At 51.6% G+C, this 1,668-nt stretch overlaps 1 protein-coding gene across 1 annotated transcript; it reads right to left on the bottom strand.

Annotated features, from left to right (window-relative positions):
• Positions 1 to 282: 282 nt before the first annotated feature.
• LOC129382561 (arylamine N-acetyltransferase-like) lies at positions 283 to 1,242 on the bottom strand. The gene has a single exon (XM_055066699.2). It carries the CDS (start codon positions 1,240 to 1,242, stop codon positions 283 to 285), a length of 960 nt encoding a protein of 319 aa, XP_054922674.2.
• Positions 1,243 to 1,668: the final 426 nt, after the last annotated feature.

Below are 1,668 nucleotides of genomic sequence, written 5' to 3'. Positions count from 1 at the left end.
TGTTTTTTAAACATAGTGTAAAGCAATTTGGGATTTCAGCGGCGATCTCTGGCAGACATCTAAACGGCTAGTGCAGTGAGGCTTTAACGCCTATCTATGTAAACTGTAAAGACTACTCCCGCAATTTGTAAATCGTGCGCATTGTCGTGCAAATTTTACATATATAAAGAAGCATTTATTACTTTAGTATTACACAAGTCGGTTTGAAGGGGAAACGGAACATTCTGTTCGCAATTTATCTCTTTCTACAGTGCTGAATTTCTAAATAACGCTCTTAATCCGCTACCTGAGGAAGTCGAGGTTAATGTCGGGATTCAGCTTTAAAGCAAACTCGATGTCGAAGAGGCGAAGAACTTCTTCCACCTCCGTGACGTGACGCTGTTCCACTTGCCCGATGGTCGAACGGCGACCGAAGCGACCATCCACCAGCGTCAGCCACGAATCGTTAACGAAGCGCCCCAGCATGAGCACATTACGGAACAACGATCGCGGGTGCAGGGATGCGAACCAGTACGTTGGGACGAAGTCGATCCACTTTTGCGGTCGAGCAAACACGTGATACAAAGGACGCCAACTCGCCGATGCGACACCGCGTCCGGTCGACTTGATCGCCACCTCGATGTTCCCTTCTTCATCGAGTCTGCGCACACGGTAAGGCTCAGCCTCGCCTTCTACAGGCAGCGCTATGAACGGGTTCGGCCCGCCAAAGCCCACATCTGCGAAGTATTCTCCTTCTTCGCCCAGGTCGACGCAGAAGAGCATGTGTCCTAGAGGTGTCAGTGTTGTTTCCAGCGGACGGCCCCAGCGAACCCTGGCAGCCCGAATGTGGAACTTGAAGCCCAGTGTGAGTAAGAGCCTGCCGAATACGTTATTGAGCTCCACGCAGTAGCCACCACGGCGTTGCTCAATCACTTTGTGGAATACTGAGTCATCATCCAGCGGCGGCTGATGGCCGACGAAAGTGTCAATCCCCTGGAAAGGGAATCGTTCAAGGTGGGCTATGATTAGGGTGTTAAAGGTGGTGAGGTTTGGTTCACTTAATGCACATGGCTCTAGTTTCAGGACGTCAAGGTAGAGGAGACGTTCTTTCGGGTTAAGTGGTCCCATGTGGTAGCCACTCAAGCCGATCTTCCGCTTTGCCGATGCGGCGAACAGCACGGGGTCCGGATGCTCTGAGGACTCACCATTTCGGCAGCTGCAGTCAATGTTTTGCTGTGGCGATCCGAGCAATGCCCTTTCCATGTCTCCATTTGCCAGTTGGCTCTGTCGCACTAGCGTGTATTCGGAACGTCGTGTGCGGAAGTGAATGTACAGGCAAACTCATGGCGCAACACTGCACACGCGAAACGTGTTTCTTATTATTGGCTGACTTCCGTCGTCACCGGAAACAGGCCACAGATGTCAGTTACAACAGGTTACCTATCTGCTGCAGTCTCCCTACCCGTAAAATATTTGGTTTTCCGTCCCCGTGTTGCTGACCTATTTTAAGCGCAAGCATACAGCCCAGGCTACACGTATGTTTGGGGATACGCACACGCTCGCCTTTACGCGCCTTGCGCCTGCCTCACCTCACGGGAAATCGCAGTTTCCACCCACAAAGACGCACTACAGTGCACACTCCCTGGGCTCATTTATAGGCGCTTAGGTAGACGCCACTTCGTAGTTTGT

Source organism: Dermacentor andersoni, chromosome 6 (genome assembly GCF_023375885.2).
Source record: "Dermacentor andersoni chromosome 6, qqDerAnde1_hic_scaffold, whole genome shotgun sequence".
Lineage (NCBI taxonomy): Eukaryota > Metazoa > Arthropoda > Arachnida > Ixodida > Ixodidae > Dermacentor > Dermacentor andersoni.
The sequence above is the reverse complement of the archived record's forward strand: the minus strand, read 5'-3'. Positions and strand labels throughout refer to the sequence as shown.